The sequence below is a fragment of the Entelurus aequoreus genome, linkage group LG08 (assembly GCF_033978785.1).
Source record: "Entelurus aequoreus isolate RoL-2023_Sb linkage group LG08, RoL_Eaeq_v1.1, whole genome shotgun sequence".
Taxonomy (NCBI): Eukaryota; Metazoa; Chordata; class Actinopteri; order Syngnathiformes; family Syngnathidae; genus Entelurus; species Entelurus aequoreus.
Window position 1 is genome coordinate 81850524 of NC_084738.1, and position 27645 is coordinate 81878168.

At 40.1% G+C, this 27645-nt stretch overlaps 2 protein-coding genes across 2 annotated transcripts in view; one reads left to right on the forward strand and one right to left on the reverse strand.

The window, feature by feature from the left end:
• The window catches only part of lhfpl2a (LHFPL tetraspan subfamily member 2a), a 112960-nt gene extending 111781 nt beyond the window's left edge, over window positions 1–1179 (forward strand). The window contains exon 4 of the mRNA XM_062057424.1: window positions 493–1179. Coding sequence (XP_061913408.1) covers window positions 493–749 — 257 coding nt within the window. The 3' untranslated portion in view covers window positions 750–1179. The remainder of the gene's footprint in view (window positions 1–492) is intronic.
• Window positions 1180–2600: 1421 nt separating this feature from the next.
• LOC133655256 (secretory carrier-associated membrane protein 1-like) lies at window positions 2601–25406 on the reverse strand. The gene is made up of 9 exons (XM_062055237.1): window positions 25153–25406; window positions 19686–19751; window positions 13608–13697; window positions 13423–13540; window positions 7748–7876; window positions 5817–5976; window positions 5649–5750; window positions 3295–3412; window positions 2601–3234 (listed from the first exon to the last, which is right to left on the reverse strand). The coding sequence occupies exons 1-9, from the start codon at window positions 25207–25209 to the stop codon at window positions 3085–3087; spliced, it is 990 nt and encodes a 329-aa protein (XP_061911221.1). The 5' UTR covers window positions 25210–25406; the 3' UTR covers window positions 2601–3084.
• Between the last annotated feature and the right edge of the window lie 2239 nt (window positions 25407–27645).

Consider the following 27645-nt stretch of genomic DNA (forward strand, 5'->3'; position numbering starts at 1 on the left):
CACACAGCTATAGCACACACCTATATAGCACACACCTACATAGAACATAGTTACATAGCACACACCTACATAGTACATAGCTACATAGCACACACCTACATAGCACATAGCTACATAGCACACACCTACATAGCACACAGCTATAGCACACACCTACATAGCACACACCTACATAGCACACAGCTATAGCACACACCTACATAGCACACACCTACATAGTACATAGTTACATACCACACACCTACATAGCTACATAGCACACACCTACATAGCACACACCTACATAGCACACAGCTACATAGCACACACTTACATAGCACACACCTACATAGCACATAGCTACATAACACATAGCTACATGCTACATAGCACACACCTAAATAGCACACACCTACATAGCACATAGCACATAGCTACATAGCACATGTGTGTTCTTGTCTGGACACAAGATGGCGCTAACTCCCCCCCCCCCCCTCTGGTCTCTCCCCACAGGTCTCTTCCTGATCCTGGGCCTGATGCTGTACCCCGCCGGCTGGGGTTCGGACAAGGTCCAGCTGTACTGCGGGCCGGACGCGGCGCCGTACCGCGCGGGCCTGTGCTCCATGGGCTGGGCCTTCTACACGGCCATGGGCGGCACGCTGCTCACCTTCCTGTGTGCCGTCTTCTCCGCGCAGGCAGAGATCGCCACCTCCAGTGATAAAGTGCAGGAGGAGATCGAGGAGGGCAAGAGCCTCATTTGCCTGCTGTGACGTCATCCCGCCACCAGGGGGCGCCCTTGCTTACTTTTGTACATACTGTGTAGTCCTCCAGGGAACTGCCACTCCGCCTAAATAAAACTACTCCACTCAAGAGTGGACTGATGGAGCTTACGGAATGTAGTGTGTGTGTGTGTGTGTGTGTGTGTGTGTGTGTGGGTGTGTGTGTGTGTGTGTGTGTGAGACCCTTGAAATGTATCGCCAGAGAGGATTCTTCAGTCCGTGCAGGCTCAGCATCCCCAGAGAGACTGTGTCGCCGTGGCAACTGTCACTGAACTGAAGACCCTCCACGTCAGAGTTCCGGTAAAGAACTTTTGTTTTTCTGTTTTGTTTTTCCTGCTCCCGCGGAGGACGTGTCTCTCGTTGCCTAGCAACCTGTGTTGTGTTGCCGCACGGAGACGTGTGTGTGTTGTCAGCGTGTGTGTGTGTGCAGGACAATAAAAGAAGAAAAAAAGGGAAAAACGTTTGGATTTTTTGTCCGCTGGAGGAGACTTAAAGTAGGACACGCCTCCAACTGAGGGTGGGCTTTTTTCCCCACTGGTGTGTGATGAATTACCTCAAACTTATTTCACCAATTACCACCTGAGGAAACACTTGACTCTCCAAGTACCACCATAATGACAACATTATAATACAGTAGTGTAGTAGACCTAAGTATTCATTAAGTACCACCATAATGACATTATAATACAGTAGTGTAGTAGACCTAAGTATTCATCAAGTACCACCATAATGACGTTAAAATACAGTAGTGTAGTGTATATTTATATATATATGTTTTGCGTATATATTTTTATAACAATATTTTATATTATACAAATATAGATATATATATATTTATAAATATTTGTATGTATATATATTTATATATAAAGTAAAATACATATATACCCATACACCCACATATATTTTCAAATTGATATATATATACATACACACGCACATATAGTTTTATATTAATGTATACATTTACACACATATATACATATTATATATATGTATATTATATATATATATATATAATACATTATTTATATATAATATATTATATTTATATATAATATATTATATTTATATATATATATATATCCATCCACCCATCCATTTTCTACCGTTTGTCCCTTTTGGGGTCGCTGGAGCCTATCTCAGCTGCATTCGGGCGGTAGGCAGGGTAATATATATATATATATTATATAAATATATATATAATATATATATATATACTTAGATTTCAATGAAAGAATGCCACAAAATAAAACAAAGGCATATACATAGGTAATATGTACGATATAGTATGAGTGACGAATGCTGCCCTCCCGTGGTTGAACACCGGTACTGCACCCATTTTGGCCCATTTTTTTTAAATGACGTCATGTCACATATGCTGACCTAAATTGCCGTTTCTGTGTCAGGAAATTGGCAGATAGCGGATAAGAAGAATTTTATTCATCTTGATAAAATAATAAATATACAATGTCACATAATTCCATCCGAACAAATCAGTCACAAGACCAAAACAATCCAGTCAAAGAATATTTCTATTTCTTTTCCACATTTCTTCACATTTGTGATTGTCAGTGTTTGATTCTTCATTGTTTCATCACACTTTTTAACATTCACTCACTCCCGGGGTGATAGTAGTCATAATTAGGATAACAGACCATGTAGTAAATATTGATATGATATAAATATATATCAGGAGTCGCAGCGAGGTACGTGTGCAGCCAGAGAGAACGTGTAAAGTGCAAGCTTGCGCTATTTCATAGAGGGAAATAAAGGCTGGAAGACAACTCACAATAATAATATTATTTATAATATATATTTATATCATTTTAATTTTTTTAAAAAACATTTTGTTATAATTTAGATGTATTTCATTTGTGTTTTTCTATAATAAAATGTTTAGGTGGGGAAAAGTCGCATTAAAAGCTTCTCAACTTTTATTAATTAGGAATGATTTCAATGATCAAGTTTTGTCTTGATTCTTTATTTTTAGTATATATTATATAATAGATGTTAATATTAAAAATACATTAAAATAATTGTAATTTGTATGATTTTGAGAAGCGTTTTGGATGGTTTTTTTTCCAGTTTTATGAAAGTTAAATAATGATCAGAACGGCCAGCATTCAGTTTGTGTAATACACCACCGCACCACCGGGGGGCGGCAGCGCTACACGGCTGACAATCAGTGTTATGTTCTCGTTCAAGTTAATTCTAAACAGGAGTAAAATGAGGGGGACTCTTTAAAGAGGTGCACGGCGTAGTTAGTTGAATGCCACGTGGGCGGTTTGATTCCCTCACCGGGGCTCAAGGGTCACGGAGGAGCTCAGATGGGCTCCTTGAAGGCTCCCTGGGCCGCCCTGGAGGTGGCGTTGGCGGCGGCCGTCTGCACCGTCTTGTTGGACATGACTCCCGTGGCGAACTCCTGCTGGGCCTTCTGGAAGCTGGCGCCGGTGGTGCGGTACAAGGCGTGGACCTGGCGGGGGTGGGGGGGCGTTAAAGCGAGGAAGGGGAAAAGAGGGCGTGTCGCTGGTACCTTTTTGAACATGATGAGCGACATGACGACAAGCGAGGTGAAAAGGGCGGCGATGAGGATCATCAGGACGCCCACCGCCACGTTCTTGTTGAGGGCGGTCAGGGCAGAGATCCACCCGCTAAGGAAACATACTTCTTTGTTTTCATTTTAAACATTTATTCAACAATACTACGTTTAAATTGTATTATTTATTTATTTTTTATTTTTTCCATACATCCATAATTTATTTAAAATCTTTACCCTAAAAAGCCATTAAACATGTATATCTTTAAAAAAATATAGTCTAAAATACATATAATAAAAATATAAAATACAATATACAGTGAAACAGTTTATATTTTTATTATCAATTCCAACATATTTTAATTCTTTTTTTTTTTTTTATAATTAAAATTTTTTTATCATGTGAAATAATTTTTAAAATCCAAAAAGTCCTATTTAATATTCAATAAATAAATACAACTGACAAACATAATTTATTAAAAATGTAAATTATATAAAATATTTGTGTACTGTATTACCTAATTATATAACAAAATGTACAAAAAAAGGTTTTACAAAACACATTCATATTTTATATATATATTACATACATACATTTTTAGCGTGGTTTTAAGTATTACATTTTGATTACATATTTTTCATATTTCATCATTTACTGATTAATTTTGTGATACTTTTGTAATAAAAAATAAACACTAATACATCTAACGTGTTTATCTTAACAAACGGTGTGAAATACAATGTATTAGAGGATGAAAATAATTTTTTGCAAATACAATATTAAATATAATAAATCATGTATCGTTTTTTTATTATACATTATCATTTTTTGAAATAAAAAGTCATTAGAATATTTTCATTTTCTTACTAAAATCTAATATTCAATAAATAACAGACTAGAAATAAAATGTAAAAATTTGGTACAATATTAAACAATAAATCATATTTTATTTCAGCACATTTCTATCGTTGTTTTAAACATTACAACCTTTTGATGACATATTTTTATATTTTACACTCTGTTAATTTTGTCGTATTTTTGTAACTATTATAAATACATTTAATAGAATAAGAAAGAAAAAATATTTTATGCAAATACAATATTAAATATAATAAATCATGTATCATTTTTATTATACATTATAATTTTTTTAAATTAAGTCATTCGAATATTTAAATTTTCTTACTAAAATCTAATATTCAAAAAATAACAGACTAGCAATAAAATAACAATTTTGCACAATATTAAACAATAAATCATATTTTATTTGAACACATTTCTATCGTTTTAAACATTACAACCTTTTGATGACATATTTTTATATTTTATGCTCTTTAAATTTTGTCATATTTTGTAACTATTATAAATACATTTAATAGAATAAGACATAAAAATATATTTTATGCAAATACAATATTAAATATAATGAATCATGTATCATTTTGTATTATACATTATCATTTTTTAAATAAAGTCATTAGAATATTTTCATTTTCTTACTAAAATCTAATATTCAATAATTAACAGACTGAATTGACTAGAAATATAAAATATAACAATTTTGTACAACATTAAACAAAACATCATAATTTATTTCAGCACATTTCTATCGTTTTAAACATTACAATCTTTTGATGACATATTTTTATATTTTACGCTGTTAATTTTGGTCATATTTTGTAACTATTATAGAAACATTAAATAGGATAAGACATAAAAATATAGTTTATGCAAATACAATACTGAATATATCTGTATCATTTTTTATTTTACATTATCATTTTTAAAAATAAAAATGTCATTAAAATATTTTCATTTTCTTACTAAACTCTAATATTCAATACATAAAGAGACTGAAACATAATTTGCTAGAAATATAAAATACAACAATTTTGTACAATATAAAACAATAAATCTTATTTTATTTCAACACATTTCTATCGTTGCTTTAAAAATTACAACCTTTTTATTTTATAATTATTTTGTAACTATTATAAATACATTTAATAAAATAAGATGTTTAAAATGTGTGAAATATAACTTGGTTAATTAAGACAAGATATATATTTAAATATATTATCAAATTTAATAAATGGTGTATTATTTTGTTATTATTTGTTCATATATTTATAATAAAATGTTTTTGAAAAATGACTTTTATTGAATTTATTTATTGAATAAAATACATGATAAAATTTAGTAAGATGGAGGAAAAAATTTATATTTTTGTAGTTTTTAATTAAAAAAATAACTGAATTGGAAAATATATATTTTTAATTGTAATTGGTGAGGTAAGGTGTAAACGACCACCATGTATCCCCTGAGGCATGTGTAAATGTCATGTTCCTACCAAGCTCCCCAATTGGTGAAGCCAATGGTCTGGAGGACGTAAACGCCAACCTGGCAGATGTAGACGAAGAAGAAGAGGAAGAAGCGGAAGGAGCTGTCAGTCCTGAAGAAGAAGAAGAGAATGAGCGATGGCGAGGGCGAGCAAAGGCGCTTTGATGATGTCACAGACTTGAAGGCTCCGTAGACGGGTCGGAACCAGCACACGAAGGAACACGGCGTGAAGAGCAGGAACCACAGGATGGACAAGCCAAAGTCCACCATGTGTACCGAGTCCACAAAGGACCAAGCCAGGCAGCCCACCAGGTTGGCCAGCAGCGCCCCCGTGTGGACTGGAGGACAAAGACACCTGCTATGTACCTTTAAGGACCTTCAACATCTGCACCGCCTTGTCAAATATCACATGCACTTGCCTATGCGTGTGTGTGTGTGTGTGTGTGTGTGTGTGTGTGTGTGTGTGTGTGTGTGTGTGTGTGTGTGTGTGTGTGTGTGTGTGTGTGTGTGTGTGTGTGTGTGTGTGTGTGTGTGTGTGTGTGTGTGTGTCATGTGACCCAGCCTGCAGACCACATGACCAGCGTGTGATTGGAGCATGTGACGCCTCCATGGAGGACATGTGACCTGCAAGGCTGAGAGACTATTGATCTAGAATAGAAAGTCACACATCCACAAGTACTACATACAGTAGTATACTACTACTACTACATCTTGTACAATACTACATGATGTACTACAATACTACTAGTACATGTAGTAGAATACTAGTAGTACATGACGTGCTAGAATACGACCAGTACATGTTGTAGAATACTAGTAGTACATGATGTACTACAATACTACTAGTACATGTAGTAGAATACTAGTAGTACATGACGTGCTAGAATACTACCAGTACATGTTGTAGAATACTAGTAGTACATGATGTACTACAATAGTAGTAGTACATGTTGTAGAATACTAGTATTACATGATGTGCTAGAATACTAGTAGTACATAACATGCTAGAATACTACCAGTACATGTTGTAGAATACTAGTAGTACATGATGTACTACAATACTAGTAGTACATGTTGTAGAATACTAGTATTACATGATGTGCTAGAATACTAGTAGTACATGTTGTAGAATACTACTAGTACATGTTGTACAATACTAGTAGTACATGTTGTAGATTACTAGTAGTACATGATGTACTGGAATACTAGTAGTACATGATGTACTAGAATACCAGTAGTACATGATATATAATACTACTAGTACATGTTGTAGAATACTAGCAGTACATGATGTACAATACTAGTAGTACATGATGTACTAGAATACTAGTACATGATGTACTAGAATACTAGTAATACATGATGTACAATACTACTAGTACATGATGTACTAGAATACTAGTAGTACATGATGTACAATACTACTAGTACATGATGTACAATACTACTAGTACATGTTGTAGAATTCTAGCAGAACAGGATGTACTGGAATACTAGTAGTACATGATATACTAGTAGTACATGATGTACTAGAATATTAGCAGTACATGATGTACTAGAATAGTAGTAGTACATGATGTACTAGAATACTATTAGTACATGATGTACAATACTAGCCGTACGGGATGTACTAGAATACTAGCAGTACATGATGTACTAGAATACCAGCAGTACATGATGTAGTAGAGTACTAGTAATGCATGATGTACTAGAATACTTGTAGTACATGCTGTACAATACTATTAGAATATTAGTAGTACATGATGTAGAATACTAGTAGTACATGATGTAGTATAATAAAACTCACCCATCCACAGGTAGTACATGATGTAGAATACTAGTAGTACATGATGTAGTATAATAAAACTCACCCATCCACAAGTAGTACATGATGTAGAATACTAGTAGTACATGATGTAGTATAATAAAACGCACCCATCCACAGGTAGTACATGATGTAGAATACTAGTAGTACATGATGTAGAATACTAGTAGTACATGATGTAGTATAATAAAACTCACCCATCCACAGGTAGTACATGATGTAGAATACTAGTAGTACATGATGTAGAATACTAGTAGTACATGATGTAGTATAATAAAACTCACCCATCCACAGGTAGTACATGTTCTTCACGGTCTTCTGGTAGTCCACAGGAATGTCCACAGTGATGTCCTGGTAGAAACATGGACCCACTGGGAACTTTCCTGGTAGAGGAGGCCAGTTGTTCTTCCTACCTAAGTAGTACACAAACATACATACTTACTTACTGGAGATAGATACTACTTATACATATATCATTATGTACATAAATGGATATGTATGTACATTTATGCACATATGTACATCTATGTAGGTACATAATTATGTATGTAGGTACATAATTATCTACAGTATGAATGTACAAAAGTATATCTGTGTACATAGATATACTTATGTACATAAGTATCTGTGAATGTACATCATCTGTGTATACATACTTACATCAATACATATCTATATAAGTATATATTTGTACAAAAGTATATCTAGTACATGTTTATCTATGTATGCGCATCAAAAATGATGTACATATCTATGTATGCACATAAGTATGTATACCTACTAGTGTTGTAACAATACCAATATTTTGGTACCAGTACTAAAATTATTTTGATACTTTTCAGTACTTTTCTAAATAAATTCATTATCGGCTTTATTTTAACAATAAATTTTAGTGTACATTAAACATATGTCTATTATTGTAATTTAGTCCTTAAATAAAATAGTGAACATACTAGACAACTTGTCTTTTAGTAGTAAGTAAACAAACAAAGAATCCTAATTAGTCTGCTGACATATGCAGTAACATATTGTGTCATTTATACACCTATTATTTTGTCAACATTATTAAGGACAAACTGTAAAAATGAATTATTAATCTACTTGTTCATTTACTGTTAAAGGCCTACTGAAAGCCACTACTACCGACCACGCAGTCTGATAGTTTATACATCTATGATGAAATCTTAACATTGCAACACATGCCAATACGACCGGGCTAACTTATAAAGTGCAATTTTAAATTTCCCGCGAAACTTCCGGCTGAAAACGTCTAGATATGATGACGTATGCGCATGACGTAACCAGTGAAACAGAAGTATCGGTACCCCATTGAATCCAATACAAAATAGCTCTGTTTTCATCTCATAATTCCACAGTATTCTGGACATCTGTGTTGGTGAATCTTTTGCAATTTGTTTAATGATCAATGAAGACTGCAAAGAAGAAAGTTGTAGGTGGGATCGGTGTATTAGCGGCGGACTACAGCAACACAACCAGGAAGACTTTGACTCGGATAGCAGACGCGCTAGCCGACGCTAGCCACCGACCGCACGGATGACCGTGGTGAAGTCCTTCGTCCTTCCGTCGATCGCTGGAACGCAGGTGAGCACGGGTGTTGATGAGCAGATGAGGGCTGGCTGGCGTAGGTGGATAGCTAATGTTTTTATCATAGCTCTGTGAGGTCCCGTTACTAAGTTAGCTTCAATGGTGTCGTTAGCAACAGCATTTTTACGCTTCGCCAAGCTGGAAAGCATTAACCGTGTATTTACATGTTCATGGTTTAATAGTATTGTTGATTTTCTGTCCATCCTTCCAGTCAGGGGTTTATGTATTTTGTTTCTATCTGCATTTGAGCCCAATGCTATCACGTTAGCTCCCTAGCTAAGTTAGCTTCAATGGCGTCGCTAGCAACAGCATTGTTAACCTTTGCCAGGCTGGAAAGCATTAACCGTGTATTTACATGTCCATGGTTTAATAATATTGTTGATCTTCTGTCTATCCTTCCAGTCAGGGATTTATGTATTTTGTTTCTATCTGCAGTTAAGCACGATGCTATCACGTTAGCTCCGTAGCTAAAGTGTTTCGTCGATGTATTGTCGTGGAGATAAAAGTCACTGTGAATGTCCATTTCGACTGTCATTTTCAAGAGGATATAGTATCCGAGGTGGTTTAAAATACAAATCCGTGATCCACAATAGAAAAAGGAGAGAGTGTGGAATCCAATGAACCGGCTTGTACCTAAGTTACGGTCGGAGCGAAAAAAGATATGTCTTGCACTGCATTCTAGTCCGTCACTCTAACGTTCCTCATCCACGAATCTTTCATCCTCGCTCAAATTAATGGGGTAATCGTCGCTTTCTCGGTCCGAATCGCTTTAGCTGCGTTGAAAACAATAGGAAAATATGAGGAGGCGATCAACTGACTACGTCACGCTACTTCCGGTAGGGGCAAGGCTTTTTTTTAATCAGAGACCAAAAGTTGCGAACTTTATCGTCGTCGTTCTATACTATATCCTTTCAGCAAAAATATGGCAATATCGCGAAATGATCAAGTATGACACATAAAATGGATCTGCTATCCTCGTTTAAATGAAAAAAATTAATTTCAGTAGGCCTTTAATATCTGCTTACTTCCTGTTTCAACATGTTCTATCTACACTTCTGTTAAAATGTGATAATCACTTATTCTTCTCTTCTTTGATACTTTACATTAGTTTTGGATGATACCACACATTTAGGTATCGATGCGATACCAAGTAGTTACAGGATCATACATTGGTCATATTCAAAGTCCTCATGTGTCCAGGGACGTATTTACTGACTTTATAAACATATATGAATTTAAAAAAAACGAAAGAAGATGTTGTGATGCCAAAAATATCGATGTATCCATAGTAGTATCGACTAGATACGTGCCTGTACTTGATATCATTACAGTGGATGTCAGGTGTAGATCCACCCATGGTGTTTGTTTACATTTTGATGCTGGTGAGCTACGGTGTGCAGTGAAGCATGTTTAGCTATTCCTCGTCCTCCAGTGAAGTAAGAAACTTACTTTATTTGTCGCCATGGAGACAAGGATAAGGGATTTAGAAGTAGCTAAAACACTAGCCGCTAGCTAGCTAGCCATGTCTTAAAGCATCTTTTCCTGAGGGTGTTTCAGTGTTATAACTTCACCTTTATATCTTTACTTTTTAGGCCAAAATGCATCCGTTCTCCCTTTTCTGTCTATACCGGGTCTGCTTGTAAGTACTCCGTGTGTGCGCGCTGCCGAACATGCTCCTCTGCTCGTAAAACCAGCAATGTCACCACGTGACTTATAGGCGGGCGCGGGGGGGTGCGGGACTGGTACTTTTCAGAGGCGGAATATGATTCATTAGTATGGCGGTACTATACCAATACCGGTATACTGTACAATCCTAATACCTACATATACACATACTGTACATATACAAGTACATATACATACACTCATGCACATAATCACCTTTCATCAAACATAAATTAACGTTGTTACCCTAGGGTCAACTGGGTAACACATGGCACACTGACAAAGCAGATGTATATATGTACAGATGTATATATGTACAGATGTAGATGTATATATGTACAGATGTATATATGTACAGATGTAGATGTATATATGTACAGATGTATATATGTACAGATGTATATATGTACAGATGTAGATGTATATATGTACAGATGTATATATGTACAGATGTAGATGTATATATGTACAGATTAAGGCTGCAGCTAACGATTATTTTTCTATCGATTAATCTATAGATTCGTTTTTTTCGATTAATCGGTTAATCTATAGATAATTTTTTCGATTCATCTATGGATTATTTTTCCTTTTACCGATTTTTTTTTAAATTTAAAACGAAGATGAAAAAATAAATGTAGGCCAGTTTTTTCAAAAGGCATGGCTTTTATTTACAAAAAAAAGAAGTATGGCCACTCAGTCAACATTGACAACAACATGACAAAATATTCTGTAACAATGTAAACATTTAAAACTTTTAACATTTAACAAAATTAAAAGTATCTTATTTGCTTTTTAATGTGCAAATATAAAAGTAAACATCCAGTGCAAATCTTAATATTCTGCAATAGTATAAGCATTTCAAAAGTAAAAGTATTGCTTATTTTGCTTTAAAATGTGCAAAAATAAAGATAAACATCCAATACAAAAAAGTGCAAAACGAAATATTCTGTAACAACAGTGTAAACATTTCAACAAAAGTGAAAGTATTGCTTATTTGCTAAAATGTGCAAAAATAAAGATAAACATCCAATACAAAAAAGTGCCAATCTAAATATTCTGGAGCACTGTAAACATTAAGTATTGCTTTTAAAATGTGCAAAATAAACATCCAGTCCAACACAGTACACAATAACCAATTCTACTCATTCCAGTGAGTGACTAACAGTTGTAATGAAGAAAGGTTAGCATGTCTACATGCTCTGGTTCTTTTCATGTTTACAATATTCCCAGCAGCTGAAAATAGGCGCTCAGAAGGGGTCGATGTGGCTGGAACTGAGAGCTAATTACCGGTAGCCTTCACCTCAAGCCAGGACTGCGAGTGAGCTGAGCTCCAGTTTATATTCCTAGAAGGTCAACGGGCTCATAGTGATGTTACTAGTAGTTGACTGGGAGGTGTTTATTATCATTTGGGGAGAGTCCGCTGCCCGATGCTCACCTGCTAAACACCTATCTGCTCCACGCTGAAGCGCTGACTACATGCGCTCTGAATACGCACTGCTGATTGGCTGATAACGTTTTGTATAACGCTTTGTGTGTACCAATCAGATGGTTGTGTGGGTGGGACAATGCTGCGTGCTGAGACAGAGGCAGCCGCAGAAGGAGCGAAGCAGCTTGTTAACACTTTAGCAGCTAAAGTTAGCTTTAGCTTAGAAACTCGTTCGGTACACCCCGGTACCGAACCGAAAGCCCCGTACCGAAACGGTTCAATACAAAACACGTACCGTTACACCCCTAGCAGATACAAATGACACATTCATGTTTTTGTGTAATGATGACAACGTATACTCGCGCGGACGATTGACTAGTTGATGGTTGATGGTTTTCTTTTCAAATGTTCGTTCATAGCCGTTGTGCTGCTATGATAGGCCATTTCCGCTCGACACAGTGTGCATACAACAACATTATTAGGCCGTGTATTGAAATACTCCCACACTTTTGACCACTTTTGGCGTGATTTTTTCCCCCTCGCTCGCACAGTCTGCTTTGCGCTCCGCCATGACGGTAGTGTGACGTAAATATGCGACGCGTCGACGCCGTATTTACGTAACCGATGACGTCGACTACGTCGACGGGTCGTTTCAGCCTTAGTACAGATGTATATATGTACAGATGTAGATGTATATATGTACAGATGTATATATGTACAGATGTAGATGTATATATGTACAGATGTAAATATGTACAGATGTATATATGTACAGATGTATATATGTACAGATGTAAATATGTACAGATGTAGATGTATATATGTACAGATGTAAATATGTACATATGTATATATATACAGCTGTATATATGTACATATGTAAATATGTACAGATGTAGATGTATATATGTACAGATGTAAATATGTACAGATGTAGATGTACAGATGTATATATATACAGATGTATATATGTACAGATGTAAATATGTACAGATGTATATATGTACAGATGTATATACTGTATGTACAGATGTAGATGTATATATGTACAGATGTATATACTGTATGTACAGATGTAGATGTATATATATGTACAGATGTATATATGTACAGATGTAGATATGTACAGATGTATATATGTACAGATGTAAATATGTACAGATGTATATATGTACAGATGTAAATATGTACAGATGTATATATGTACAGATGTAGATGTATATATGTACAGATGTATATATACAGATATAGATACAGACAGACCTCCAGAGGCAGAGAGCGACTGCATCTCCCGCTCTCGTCGGTCCAGTTCTGCAGCTTTCCTCTCCAGCTCCTCCTGCCTCCTCAGCAGCTCGCCAGCGCCCCCTGATGCCGGTGCCTCCTGAGGGTCAAAGGTCGCATGAGCCCCACCCACCAAGCGTCACAGTCACAGGTGCAAGGTGAAGTACCTGCGTGTAGACCGGAGGCTCCTCTGTGGGCTTCATGATGGCGGGCTGCGTGGGGACGACGGGCGCGGCGGGCTTGGCGGCCATCGTTGTCTAAAGGGGATGAACACGGTCACGTGCAATACAGGAAGTCAGCACACGGGAGACCACCACAATGTATCCCACCAGGCATCCTCTAGTCCAGGGGTCTTTATGTATCAACATAATAAACTGGTCCTAAAGCTACCTTGTTATTGTGCAGTACCAATGTATTCTAATTAGTACGGACAACTATCGTGCTAATCCCTATCTGACAACTAGCACACTCGTTTCTAGCTGACAGCTATCGCGCTAATCGCTAGCTGACAACTGAAGTGTTAGTTGCTAAATGACAACTGCGGCGCTAACGGCTAGCTGACAACTGGAGGGCGAACAGCTACCTGACAGCTGGCCCGTTCATTCACTGCTAGCTGGCTAGCTGACAACTGAAACACTAATTGTTAACTGGCGTGCTAATTGCTAGCTGATAATTGGCACGCTAACAGCTAGCTGATAACAGGTGTGCTAACCGCGAGCTGACAACTGGACGGCAAACGGCTAGCTGACAACTGGCCCATTCATTCATTGGTAAGCTGACAATTGGCGTACACATTGCTAGCTGACAACTCACACACTAATCGTTACCTGACAACTGGCGCGCTAACCGCTATCTGACAACTGGCGTGCTCAACGCTAGCTGACAATTGGCATGGCAATCGCTAGCTGACAACTGGTGTGCTAATCGCTAGCTGACAACTGGACCGTGTGCAATGTTAGCTGGCACGCTAATTGCTAGCTATCAACCAGCGTGTAAATTGCAAGCTGAGAAATAGCACTAATCGCTATCTGACAAGTGCAACGTTAATCACTAGCTATCAACTAGCTCGTAAATGGGTAGTTGACAAATAGCGGGCTAATTGCCAGCTGACAAGTAACGTGCTAACTGCAAGCTAACAACTGTGCACTAAGTGTTAGCTGACACGCTAATCACTAGCTATCAACTAGCGCGTAAATCGGTAGTTGACAACTAGCATGCTAACTGCAAGCTGACCACTAGCTATCTTACATGCTAACATGATAATATAATAAATTATTTGTTTTTATTAGAACATGCAAGGAGTAAGGAGGTCACAGCTATTTTGAAACTGAATCAATGTTAATGTGTAATTAAATACATTTACATTTTATATAACAAAAATGTCTTGTTTTAAAGTTTAATCAAGCAACAATTGTTGAAAACCTCCGCTCTACTTTTTGATTTTTTTTCTCTTGCAATCTTGATATTTGAGTTTACTTTACTGCATTTAAAATAAAAACATTTGCTTAATTTGACTTTAAATCCAAAAGATGTTCATCTTTGCCGCATGTCGGCTCTCCCTGGGCCTTGCCCAACTCACATTTTTAACCATTTTTTTTTTTTACCTTTTGGCCTTTGGGGCTTTTTTAGGCCTTCCCTACTGCTGCGAGTCATTCCGGGGCAGTATTTATTTTAAACGTTAGTCCACAAGTGGGCTCCAACACCCCGGTAACAAATGCTGGAACCTTCTGCCTCACCTAAATACGCCAAACTGTCTGAAAATAGGGCCCCCGAAAGGCCTCCCAATTCCCCAGGGACACCTGCTGGAACCCTCTGCCCCACCAAAATACACCAAACTAGGGCCCCAAAATGCCTCCCACTCCCCGGGGACACCTGCTGGAAACCTCTGCCTCACACAAATACGCTAAAATGTCTGAAAATAGGGTTCCCAAAAGGCCTCCCATTCCCCGGGGACACCTGCTGGAACCCTCTGCCTCACCAAAATACACCAAACTAGGGCCCCAAAAGGCCTCCCACACCCCGGGGAACACCTGCTGGAACCCTCTGCCCCACCAAAATACACCAAACTAGGGCCCCAAAAGGCCTCCCACACCCCGGGGACTCCTGCTGGAACCCTCTGCCCCACCAAAATACACCAAACTAGGGCCCCAAAAGGCCTCCCACTCGCCGGGGACACCTGCTGGAACCCTCTGCCCCACCAAAATACACCAAACTAGGGCCCCAAAAGGCCTCCCACTCCCCGGGGACACCTGCTGGAACCCTTTGCCCCACCAAAATACGCCAAACTAGGGCCCCAAAAGGCCTCCCACTCCCCGGGGACACATGCTGGAACCCTCCGCCCCACCAAAATACACCAAACTAGGGCCCCAAAATGCCTCCCACTCCCAGGGAACACCTGCTGGAACCCTCTGCCTCACACAAATAAGCTAAAATGTCTGAAAATAGGGCCCCAAAAGGCCTCCCACTCGCCGGGGACACCTGCTGGAACCCTCTGCCCCACCAAAATACACCAAACTAGGGCCCCAAAAGGCCTCCCACTCCCCGGGGACACCTGCTGGAACCCTTTGCCTCACCAAAATACGCCAAAATAGGGCCCCAAAAGGCCTCCCACTCCCCGGGGACACCAGCTGGAACACTCCGCTCCACCAAAATACGCCAAACTAGGGCCCCAAAAGGCCTCCCACTCCCCGGGGACACCTGCTGGAACCCTCCGCCCCACCAAAATACGCCAAACTAGGGCCCCAAAATGCCTCCCACTCCCCGGGGACACCTGCTGGAACCCTCCCCCCACCAAAATACACCAAACTAGGGCCCCAAAAGGCCTCCCACTCCCCGGGGGCACCTGCTGGAACCCTTTGCCCCACCAAAATACGCCAAAATAGGGCCCCAAAAGGCCTCCCACTCCCCGGGGACACCTGCTGGAACCCTCTACCCCACCAAAATACGCCAAACTAGGGCCCCAAAAGGCCTTCCACTCCCCGGGGACACATGCTGGAACCCTCCGCCCCACCAAAATACGCCAAACTAGGGCCCCAAATTCCTCCCACTCCCAGGGAACACCTGCTGCAACCCTCTGCCCCGCCAAAATACGTCAAACTGTCTGAAAATAGGGCCCCAAAGGGCCTCCCATTCCCCAGGGACACCTGCTGGAACCCTCTGCCCCACCAAAATACGCCAAACTAGGGCCCCAAAAGGCCTTCCACTCCCTGGGAACACCTGCTGGAACCCTCTGCCTCACACAAATACGCTAAAATGTCTGAAAATAGGGCCCCAAAAGCCTCCCAGTCCCCAGGGACACCTGCCTTGCCCAACTCACATTTTTAACCATTTTTTTTTTTACCTTTTGGCCTTTGGGGATTTTTTAGGCCTTCCCTTCCGCTGCGAGTCATTCCGGGGAAGTATTTATTTTAAACGTTAGTCCACAAGTGGGCTCCAACACCCCGGTAACAAATGCTGGAACCCTCTGCCTCACCTAAATACGCCAAACTGTCTGAAAATAGGGTCCCCGAAAGGCCTCCCATTCCCCGGGGACACCTGCTGGAACCCTCTGCCCCACCAAAATACACCAAACTAGGGCCCCAAAATGCCTCCCACTCCCCGGGGACACCTGCTGGAAACCTCTGCCTCACACAAATACGCTAAAATGTCTGAAAATAGGGCCCCAAAAGGCCTCCCATTCCCCGGGGAACACCTGCTGGAACCCTCTGCCTCACCAAAATACACCAAACTAGGGCCCCAAAAGTCCTCCCACTCCCCGGGGACACCTGCTGGAACCCTCTGCCCCACCAAAATACACCAAACTAGGGCCCCAAAAGGCCTCCCACACCCCGGGGACACCTGCTGGAACCCTCTGCCCCACCAAAATACACCAAACTAGGGCCCCAAAAGGCCTCCCACTCCCCGGGGACACCTGCTGGAACCCTCTACCCCACCAAAATACACCAAACTAGGGCCCCAAAATGCCTCCCACTCCCCGGGGAACACCTGCTGGAACCCTCTCCCCACCAAAATACACCAAACTAGGGCCCCAAAAGGCCTCCCACTCCCCGGGGGCACCTGCTGGAACCCTTTGCCCCACCAAAATACGCCAAAATAGGGCCCCAAAAGGCCTCCCACGCCCCGGGGACACCTGCTGGAACCCTCTACCCCACCAAAATACGCCAAACTAGGGCCCCAAAAGGCCTTCCACTCCCCGGGGACACATGCTGGAACCCTCCGCCCCACCAAAATACGCCAAACTAGGGCCCCAAATTCCTCCCACTCCCAGGGAACACCTGCTGGAACCCTCTGCCTCACACAAATAAGCTAAAATGTCTGAAAATAGGGCCCCAAAATGCCTCCCACTCCCCGGAGACACCTGCTGGAACCCTCTGCCCCACCAAAATACGCCAATCTAGGGCCCCAAAATTCCTCCCACTCCCTGGGTACACCTGCTGGAACCCTCTGCCCCACCAAAATACACCAAACTAGGGCCCCAAAATTCCTCCCACTCCCCGGGGACACCTGCTGGAAACCTCTGCCTCACACAAATAGGCTAAAATGTCTGAAAATAGGGCCCCAAAAGGCCTCCCATGCCCCGGGGACACCTCCTGGAACCCTCTGCCCCACCAAAATAGGGCCCCAAAAGGCCTCCCACTTTCCGGGGTCACCTGCTGGAACCCTCTGCCCCACCAAAATACGCCAAACTAGGGCCCCAAAATTCCTCCCACTCCCCGGGGACACCTGCTGGAACCCTCTGCCCCACCAAAATACACCAAACTAGGGCGCCAAAAGGCCTCCCACTCCCCGGGGACACCTGTTGGAACCCTCTGCCTCACCAAAATACACCAAACTAGGGCCCCAAAAGGCCTCCCACTCCCCGGGGACACCTGCTGGGACACCTGCTGGAACCCTCTGCCCCACCAAAATACGCCAAACTAGGGCCCCAAAAGGCCTCCCACTCCCTGGGAACACCTGCTGGAACCCTCTGCCTCACACAAATACGCTAAAATGTCTGATAATAGGGCCCCAAAAGGCCTCCCATTCCCCGGGGAACACCTGCTGGAACCCTCTGCCCCACAAAAATACACCAAACTAGGGCCCCAAAATTCCTCCCACTCCCTGGGAACACCTGCTGGAACCCTCTGCCTCATACAAATAAGCTAAAATGTCTGAAAATAGGGCCCCAAAATGCCTCCCACTCCCCGGGGACACCTGCTGGAACCCTCTGCCCCACCAAAATACGTCAAACTGTCTGAAAATAGGGCCCCAAAAGGCCTCCCATTCCCCAGGGACACCTGCTGGAACCCTCTGCCCCACCAAAATACGCCAAACTAGGGCCCCAAAAGGCCTCCCACTCCCTGGGAACACCTGCTGGAACCCTCTGCCTCACACAAATACGCTAAAATGTCTGAAAATAGGGCCCCAAAAGGCCTCCCAATACCCCAGGGACACCTGCTGGAACCCTCTGCCCCACCAAAATACGCCAAACTAGGGCCCCAAAATTCCTCCCACTCCCCGGGGACACCTGCTGGAAACCTCTGCCTCACACAAATACGCTAAAATGTCTGAAAATAGGGCCCCAAAAGGCCTACCATACCCCGGGGACACCTGCTGGAACCCTCTGCCCCACCAAAATACGCCAATCTAGGGCCCCAAAAGGCCTCCCACTCCCTGGGAACACCTGCTGGAACCCACTGCTTCACACAAATACGCTAAAATGTCTGAAAATAGGGCCCCAAAATGCCTCCCACTCCCCAGGAACACCTGCTGCAACCCTCTGCCCCACCAAAATACGTCAAACTGTCTGTAAATAGGGCCCCAAAAGGCCTCCCATTCCCCAGGGACACCTGCTGGAACCCTCTGCCCCACCAAAATACGCCAAACTAGGGCCCCAAAAGGCCTCCCACTCCCTGGGAACACCTGCTGGAACCCACTGCTTCACACAAATATGCTAAAATGTCTGAAAATAGGGCCCCAAAACGCCTCCCATTCACCGGGGACACCTGCTGGACTCCTCTGCGTCACCAAAATACGCAAAACTATCTGAAAATAGGGCCTCCGAATGACATCACTTGGCCCGTTTTTTAGGTTTGGTTTGTGGGAATTCAATGCTTGTTCTCGCGCCTCTGGTACCGCTCTCAAATTTAGGCACATTTGCATTATAACCACAAGCACAATAATACATATAATTAAGATATAAGAGGTCATGTGACTGGAATTGGAAGACTGATTGGTTGTTAGGAGGTAAAAAAAAAAAAACTTACATTTTTGGAGTCCGTGAAAGGATTGTACTCTTCCAAGCCGGCCGCCGTCTGTCTCGCTTGTGAGTCCTGGAAGAAATTGGAGAGAAGGTAGATAATGTAATATGTCGCCATGTGACTCAAATACTTCATCACATGCTGCGTGTATTTAAAGGGGAAGTACGAGGAAGTCAACATAACGTTACCTTGCTTCCCATCTTCTAGCTTAGCATAAAAGTGATGCCCTTTCTCTTGCCTGACGATATATACCCTCACACACACACACACACACACACACACACGCACGCACACACGCACGCGCTGCAGCTTTGTCACCAGACCGGCCCCCCTAAATAATTCAGTGTTGTGAAAGTTTAATATTGTGGTATTGCAGCAGCGTCCATTCTTCCTTCCCTGTAGGAAAGAGGGCGACAGGAAAGGGGTGGGGGAAGCTATTCTGTGTGGCACGCGCCTCAGGGGCGGGCCGTCCCCGCTAGCACATGGCGCCGCCGCGCTACCATATGCTACTGAAGCGCCGCGTCTCCTCGGGCGCAACCTTAGGGCGGGCCGCGTTCAACGTGTCAGTGTGTCAACGCCAGGCTGTGAATCATTTACGGCGGCGGACATGAGGAAGTGGATTATTCAATCACTCAGGAGGTTGCCTACAGCCACAGCTGTTAATGTTAAGTTTTATTGACCTGGTGGGTTTTTTTTTAACTGGTGTATGTATACACCAGTAAGGCACGTCAATTAGGTGCAACCTTTCAACTTTGTTTCTGTTTACCAGAGGTTCACTTCTTTTTACACTTGTGACAGTAAGGCACGCCAAAAAGGTGCAACCTTTCAACTTTGTTTCTGTTAACCAGAGGTTCACTTCTTTTTACACTTGTGACAGTAAGGCACACCAAAAAGGTGCAACCTTTCAACTTTGTTTCTGTTTACCAGAGGTTCACTTCTTTTTACACTTTTGACAGTAAGGCACGCCAAAAAGGTGCAACCTTTCAACTGTGTTTCTGTTTACCAGAGGTTCACTTCTTTTTACACTTGTGACAGTAAGGCACGTCAAATAGGTGCAACATTTCAACTTTGTTTGTTTCTGTTTACCAGAGGTTCACTTCTTTTTACACTTGTGACAGTAAGGCACGTCAAATAGGTGCAACCTTTCAACTTTGTTTCTGCTTACCAGAGGTTCACTTCTTTTTACACTTGTGACAGTAAGGCACGTCAAATAGGTGCAACCTTTTAACTTTGTTTGTTTCTGTTTACCAGAGGTTCACTTCTTTTTACACTTGTGACAGTAAGGCACGTCAAATAGGTGCAACATTTCTACTTTGTTTGTTTCTGTTTACGAGGTTCACTTCTTTTTACGCTTGTGACAGTAAGGCACGTCAAATAGGTGCAACCTTTCAACTTTGTTTGTTTCTGCTTACCAGAGGTTCACTTCTTTTTACACTTGTGACAGTAAGGCACGTCAAATAGGTGCAACCTTTCAACTTTGTTTCTATTTATGAGGTTCACTTCTTTTTACACTTGTGACAGTAAGGCACGTCAATTAGGTGCAACCTTTCAACTTTGTTTGTTTCTGCTTACCAGAGGTTCACTTCTTTTTACACTTGTGACAGTAAGGCACGTCAAATAGGTGCAACATTTCAACTTTGTTTGTTTCTGTTTACCAGAGGTTCACTTCTTTTTACACTTGCGACAGTAAGGCACGTCAATTAGGTGCAACCTTTCAACTTTGTTTCTGTTTACCAGAGGTTCACTTCTTTTTACACTTGTGACAGTAAGGCACATCAAAGAGGTGCAACCTTTCAACTTTGTTTCTATTTACGAGGTTCACTTCTTTTTACACTTGTGGCAGTAAGGCACGTCAAATAGGTGCAATCTTTCAACTTTGTTTCTGTTTACCAGAGGTTCACTTCTTTTTACACTTGTGACAGTAAGGCACGTCAAATAGGTGCAACCTTTCAACTTTGTTTCTGTTTACCAGAGGTTCACTTCTTTTTACACTTGTGACAGTAAGGCACGTCAATTAGGTGCAACCTTTCAACTTTGTTTGTTTCTGTTTACCAGAGGTTCACTTTTTACACTTGTGACAGTAAGGCACGTCAAAGAGGTGCAACCTTTCAACTTTGTTTCTATTTACGAGGTTCACTTCTTTTTACACTTGTGACAGTAAGGCACGTCAAATAGGTGCAACCTTTCAACTTTGTTTGTTTCTGCTTACCAGAGGTTCACTTCTTTTTACACTTGTGACAGTAAGGCACGTCAAATAGGTGCAATCTTTCAACTTTGTTTCTGTTTACCAGAGGTTCACTTCTTTTTACACTTGTGACAGTAAGGCACGTCAAATAGGTGCAACCTTTCAACTTTGTTTCTGTTTACCAGAGGTTCACTTCTTTTTACACTTGTGGCAGTAAGGCACGTCAATTAGGTGCAACCTTTCAACTTTGTTTGTTTCTGTTTACCAGAGGTTCACTTCTTTTTACACTTGTGACAGTAAGGCACGTCAAAGAGGTGCAACCTTTCAACTTTGTTTCTGTTTACGAGGTTCACTTCTTTTTACACTTGTGACAGCAAGGCACGTCAAATAGGTACAACCTTTCAACTTTGTTTGTTTCTGCTTACCAGAGGTTCACTTCTTTTTACACTTGTGACAGTAAGGCACGTCAAATAGGTGCAACCTTTTAACTTTGTTTCTGTTTACCAGAGGTTCACTTCTTTTTACACTTGTGACAGTAAGGCACGTCAAATAGGTGCAATCTTTCAACTTTGTTTCTGCTTACCAGAGGTTCACTTCTTTTTACACTTGTGACAGTAAGGCACATCAATTAGGTGCAACCTTTCAACTTTGTTTGTTTCTGCTTACCAGAGGTTCACTTGTTTTCACACTTGTGACAGTAAGGCGCGTCAAATAGGGGCAATCTTTCAACTTTGTTTCTGTTTACCAGAAGTTCACTTCTTTTTACACTTGCACACAAGCTACTTGATAATGTCAAATAAAGGCCCGGGGGATGTCAAACTAAACATAAAATACCATTTGTCGCTTAGAACTGTTTGAATAGTGTCTGCCCTGAGATCGGTAGGTTGTGAGTTCAAATCCCGGCCGGGTCATACCAAAGACTATAAAAATGGGACCCATTACCTCCCTGCTTGGCACTCAGCATCAAGGGTTGGAATTGGGGGTTAAATCACCAAAAATGATTCCCGGGCCCGGCTATGCTGCTGCCCACTGCTCCCCTCACCTCCCAGGGGGTGATCAAGGGGATGGGTCAAATGCAGAGGACAAATTTCACCACACCTAGTGTGTGTGACAATCATTGGTACTTTAAAGGCCTACTGAAAGCCACTACTACCAACCACGCAGTCTGATAGTTTATATATCAATGATGAAATCTTAACATTGCAACACATGCCAATACGGCCGGGTTAACTTATAAAGTGCAATTTTAAATTTCCCGCTAAACTTCCGGTTCGAAACGCCTCTGAGGGTTGACGTATGCGCGTGACGTCAATCATTGAAACGGAAGTATTCGGACACCATTGAAGTCAATACGAAATAGCTCTGTTTTCATCTCATTATTCCACAGTATTCTGGACATCTGTGTTGGTGAATCTGTTGCAATTTGTTCATTGCATTATGGAGAAAGAAGCTGAGCAAGCAAAGAAGAAAGTTGTCGGTGCGAAGTGTCTATTTTGCGAGGGAAGTCAGCAACAACACGTACACAGCCGGCGCTTCTTTGTTTACATTCCCGAAAGATGCAGTCAAGATGGAAGAACTCGGACAACAGAGACTCTTACCAGGAGGACTTTGATTTGGATACACAGTTGCGATAACGTGAGTACACAGCTGCGCTTCCAAACATTTGATCGCTTGCTATAACTAGCTCGAGCTAGTAGCTAGGAGCTAGGAGCTAGCATTAGGATTAATTTGTGGCATATTAAATATAAGCCTGGTTGTGTTGTGGCTAATAGAGTATATATATGTCTTGTGTTTATTTATTGTTGTAGTCATTCCCAGCTGAATATCAGGTCCCACCCGCACGCTTCCAAACATTTGATTGCTTGCCCGTACGTGCGTGTCATGTACGTAACTTTGATTAAATATATAAGCTTTATGAACCTTGGGTTAGGTGAACGGTTGTTTGGGCTGAGTGAGTGTGTGTGTTGTGCAGGTGTTTGAATTGTATTGGCGGGTTATATATACGGGATCCCGTCCATATTACCCGCTCGAGCTATAACTAGCTCGAGCTAGTAGCTAGGAGCTAGGAGCTAGCATAACAAACACCTAGGTGTTTTTATGCGGGATTAATTTGTGGCATATTAAATATAAGCCTGGTTGTGTTGTGGCTAATAGAGTATATATATGTCTTGTGTTTATTTACTGTTGTAGTCATTCCCAGCTGAATATCAGGTCCCACCCGCACGCTTCCAAACATTTGATTGCTTGCCAGTACGTGCGTGTCATGTACGTAACTTTGATTAAATATATAAGCTTTATGAACCTTGGGTTAGGTGAACGGTTGTTTGGGCTGAGTGAGTGTGTGTGTTGTGCAGGTGTTTGAATTGTATTGGCGGGTTATATATACAGGATCCCGTCCATATTACCCGCTCGAGCTATAACTAGCTCGAGCTAGTAGCTAGGAGCTAGCATAAGAAACACCTAGGTGTTTTTATGCGGGATTAATTTGTGGCATATTAAATATAAGCCTGGTTGTGTTGTGGCTAATAGAGTATATATATGTCTTGTGTTTATTTACTGTTGTAGTCATTTCCAGCTGAATATCAGGTCACCCCCGGCTCTCACAGCATCTTCCACTCCCCACTAGTCCTTCACTTGCACTTTCCTCATTTAAAAATATTTCATCCTCGCTCAAATTAATGGGGAAATCGTCGCTTTCTCGGTCCGAATCTCTCTCACTTCATGCGGCCATCATTGTAAACAATAGGGAACTTTGCGTATATGTTCAATTGACTACGTCACGCTACTTCCGGTAGGGGCAAGCCTTTTTTTATCAGATACCAAAAGTTGCGATCTTTATCATCGTTCTATACTAAATCCTTTCAGCAAAAATATGGCAATATCGCGAAATGATCAAATATGACACATAGAATAGATCTGCTATCCCCGTTTAAATAAAAACATTTCATTTCAGTAGGCCTTTAACTTTAACTTAGTAAAGAGTTATTTTGGCACATATATCACTATTCAAGCAATGCAGGCTTATATTCACCTCTTTTTCATCATGTTGTGTCACCATGGAGTTATGGAAAAATCTCGAAGATCTCGCTAATGAATTGTATTCATGTTATGTCCCTTAAACTCACACAATTCATCTGTCAGAACCTGAATACACCTTTGATTGCCTGTTGTTATCGGTTTCCAGTAACTTTATCACAATTGACATCCAACATTGTCCAGACGGCAATGCTAATGTGGCTAACTCAGCTGAGTACAAGCTAGCTTAGCAGGCGAGCTAACGAGCCTTACCTGAAACGGGTTGTTTACTTTCGCGTCCGTGAACGGGTTGCTGTCGTATTCCGACATGGTTCTTACTCGGATCCGACGTTATAGTTCAGATGTAGTTTACAACACACAATGTTTCGTGGTTCCAACGCAGACGGCGAGACATCCGGAAAGTAAAAGTCCAGCGTTGTAACTCTGTCATCAGAGATCGTCTACCGAGGAGAGCTGAGCCCTCAAACTCAAAACGCTCGGCAAGAGTAATATAACGTGGACAAATGCGGAAGTGGGCAAACTCGCGTCACACTTTCGACGTTAAAGTGTATTTTAAGGTGTTCCGCAAATAATCCACAAACTAATATGTTCACTTTTGGGGCTACTATTAAGAATGAAAGATATTTTAAATACAAAATCCACAGTAAAAATCATGCACGTACGACCAGAGATCTTTACACTTGTTTGTGTTGGTAATCCAAAGATCTTCCAGTAGCTTTATTTTGATGCTATATGGAGGTTAATTTGTGTTTTTATTGCAAAAGCTTTTTTTTGACACTGAATTTATGCAGCTGTTTTTTTTTTCAGTTTAAATTTTGTAAAATGATTTTTATTTTTGCATCAAATTATGCTGACAATTTCATTGAATAAAAGCTGGTGAGCAAAATCTGTGTGTTTGAAAATACAGTTTGTTAAAATAGTGTTTTAAAATTCAGTGTGTACAAATTCAGTGTAAAATGTTGCAGTTTAAAACATAAGTGTAGAATTAAATGTAAATACTATTTAAAGTTTTAAAAAAATCAGTATATAAAAATTCAGTGCACAATAATATGGTGTAAAAAGAGTTGGTGCAGAAAAGTTCAGAGGAAAAAAATTCAGTGCAAAAAATTGATTACATAAAAATTCAGTGGAAAAAAGGTTGGTGCAGAAAACTTCAGTGTAAAAAAATATGTATTTAAAATTCAGTGCAAAATCATTTAGTGTAAAAAAAATCGGTGCAGAAAAATTCAGTGTAAAATAATAAGTGCACAAAAATGTTGTGTAAAAAAACAAAAAAAAACATTCAGTGCAGAATAATTCTGTGTAAAAAAATCAGTGCATAAAAATATAGTGTAAAAAGGATTGGTGCAGAAAAATTCAGTGTAAAAACATTTGAATTTAAAAATTCAGTCCAAAATAATTCTGTGTCAAAAGATTCAGTGCAGAAAAATATGGTGTAAAAAAATTTGGTGTAGGAAAGTTAAGTGTAAACAAAAAATCAGTATATACTAATTCAGAGCAAAAAACATTTATATAAAAATTAAATGTATAAAAGTTCAGTGTAAAAAAAAATTCAGTGCAAAAAATTCAGTGTAAAAAAATTGGTGCTGAAAAATTCAGTGTAAAAAAATTGGTGCACACAAATTCAGTGTAAAAAAAATTCAGCAAATAAACATTCAGTGCAGAATAATTCTGTGTAAAAAAATTAGTGCAGAAAAATATTGTGTATAAAGAATTGGTGCAGAAAAATTCACTGGAAAAAAAATTCAGTGCAAAAAAACAATTACATAAAAATTCAGTGGAAAAAAATTGGTGCAGAAAACTTCAGTGAAAAAAAAATTGTATTTAAAAATTCAGTGCAAAATAGTTCAGTGTAAAAAGATTCAGTGCAGAAAAATATGGTATAAAAATAATTTGTGGAGATAGATTAAGTATGTAAAAATTCAGTGCAAAGAAAAGTATATAAAAATTCAATGTAAAGAAATTCAGTGCAAAAAAATTCAGTGTAAAAAGATTCAGTGCAGAAAAATATGGTGTTAAAAAGAATTGGTGGAGAAAATTTAAATGTGAAAAAAATTCTGTATATACAAATTCAGTGCAAAGAAAATCATACAAAAATCAAATGTATAAAAATTCAGTGTAAAAAAATCGGTGCAGAAAAATTCAGTGTAAAAAATGTGTATTTAAAAATTCAGTGCAAAATAATTCAGTGCAGAAAAACTATGGTGTTAAAAAAATTGGTGGAGAAAAGTTAAGTGTGACAAAAAAGTCAGTATATACAAATTCAGTGCAAAGAAAATTATATAAAAATTAAATGTATATAAATTCAGTGTAAAAAAAATCTGTACAAAAAAATTCAGTGTAAAAAAATCGGTGAGAAAAATTCAGTATAAAAAAATTGGTGCAGAAAAATTCAGTGTAAAAAAATTCAGTATATAAACATTCAGTGCAGAATAATTATGTGTAAAAACAATCAGTGCAGAAAAAGATTGTGTAAAAAGGATTGATGCAGAAAAATTCATTGTGAAAAAATTCAGTGTACAACAATTCAGTTTATTAAAATGCAGTTTAAAAAAAATACATAAAAAGTCAATGTATAAAATTTCAGTGTGTACAAATTCAGTGTTAAAATGTTTCAGTGTAAAATATAAGTGTAAAATTAAATGTAAATACAATTTAGTGTAAAAAAATCAGTATATAAAAATTCAGTGCAGAATAATATGGTGTAAAAAATGCAGAAAAGTTCAGTGTAAAAAAAAATCGGTT

Excerpts from the sequence above, each read along its gene's own strand:
- LOC133655256 (XM_062055237.1), bottom strand. The coding sequence starts at position 25,209 with ATGTCGGAATACGACAGCAACCCGTTCACGGACGCGAAAGTAAACAAC. Across the intron at positions 5,751-5,816 it reads CCCGTCTACGGAGCCTTCAA|GACTGACAGCTCCTTCCGCT; the intron begins GTCTGTGACATC and ends CTTCTTCTTCAG. Across the intron at positions 3,235-3,294 it reads CGCTCATCATGTTCAAAAAG|GTCCACGCCTTGTACCGCAC; the intron begins GTACCAGCGACA and ends CACCCCCGCCAG.